This window comes from Trichinella spiralis (assembly GCF_000181795.1).
Source record: "Trichinella spiralis strain ISS 195 chromosome Unknown Scfld1387, whole genome shotgun sequence".
NCBI lineage: Eukaryota > Metazoa > Nematoda > Enoplea > Trichinellida > Trichinellidae > Trichinella > Trichinella spiralis.
In genome coordinates, this window is record NW_003528326.1 from 1 (window position 1) to 988 (window position 988).

The window sequence follows — 988 nt, forward strand, 5'->3', positions numbered from 1 at the left end:
TAGTCGGTGGCCTGAAAAATGTTCCTTACAGCACATATTTCGAATCGTCAGAGACGGCCGTTGTTGGTTCGGGTCAACACTGCAAAATCAGCTTTCACGTTTGCTCAGTCTTCTTTGGTAAATTTTGAGCAAAAGATTTTTTTTATTTTTGCAATTTTTTGAAATTATTGTTTTTCCAAAAAAAATATTGTGCCTGCAGATCGGCGACGGAGGTGGGAACAATAGTCCTGTCACGCCGCACAGTCCGCCACAGTATACGGACAGTCCACGTAGTGCCTCATTCACGAGCGCTCAGTCGGAAGTGAGAAGATAATTTTTCAATTGAATAATCTTTTTTCCTTGTAAATTTGTTCGAATTTTTCATTCAGCTCGATGATATAATAATCGATGAAATTTTATCAATGGAAGATGATATACAGCAAAATACGCGTTCACATCAGGCATGTATTTTGACTTTTTATGTTGAAATATTTGATGTGCAAAAAATGACTAATTAAAATCCGTTGAACGGGATTATTGTTTTTTTTGTTTTTTTTCTTTGGTTTCAAGTATGTAGGCGGTAGCCATCCTTGCTCAGGAAATTTGGAAGCGCTATTGTCCGAAGGACGGGTCCAGTACAGTACGCGGAAAGTGTCGAGCAGTGCTCCGAGTACGTCGTCGTTGGATGCGGACCTTTTCGGTCATGATGACATGATCCGAGAGCAGGAATCGATGCGTGACCGGCGCAAGAAGGACATACACAACATGAGTGAGTTTCTTGAAGCTTATAATTAAGCTATTTATTTGTATTCATTTATTCACCGGTTGTTTCAGTTGAACGCCGTCGGCGGTACAATATAAACGATCGTATTAAAGAATTGAGTACGCTGTTGCCAAAATCTTGCACCGAGTTGGTTCAATTTTATTAAAATATATAAAGCGAAAAAAAACTAAAAATAATAATTTGCTTTTTCTTTTTATCTTGAGTAATTTGGGTTTTTTAACCTTT

At 38.1% G+C, this 988-nt stretch overlaps 1 protein-coding gene across 1 annotated transcript; it reads left to right on the forward strand.

Moving 5' to 3' along the window:
• Nucleotides 1-18: 18 nt before the first annotated feature.
• Tsp_14546 (conserved hypothetical protein) lies at nt 19-748 on the forward strand (the record flags this gene model as incomplete). The annotated part of the gene is made up of 3 exons (XM_003369851.1): nt 19-117; nt 200-301; nt 550-748. Coding segments are annotated over exons 1-3 (400 nt in total), but the record flags the coding sequence as incomplete, so codon positions are not given.
• Nucleotides 749-988: the final 240 nt, after the last annotated feature.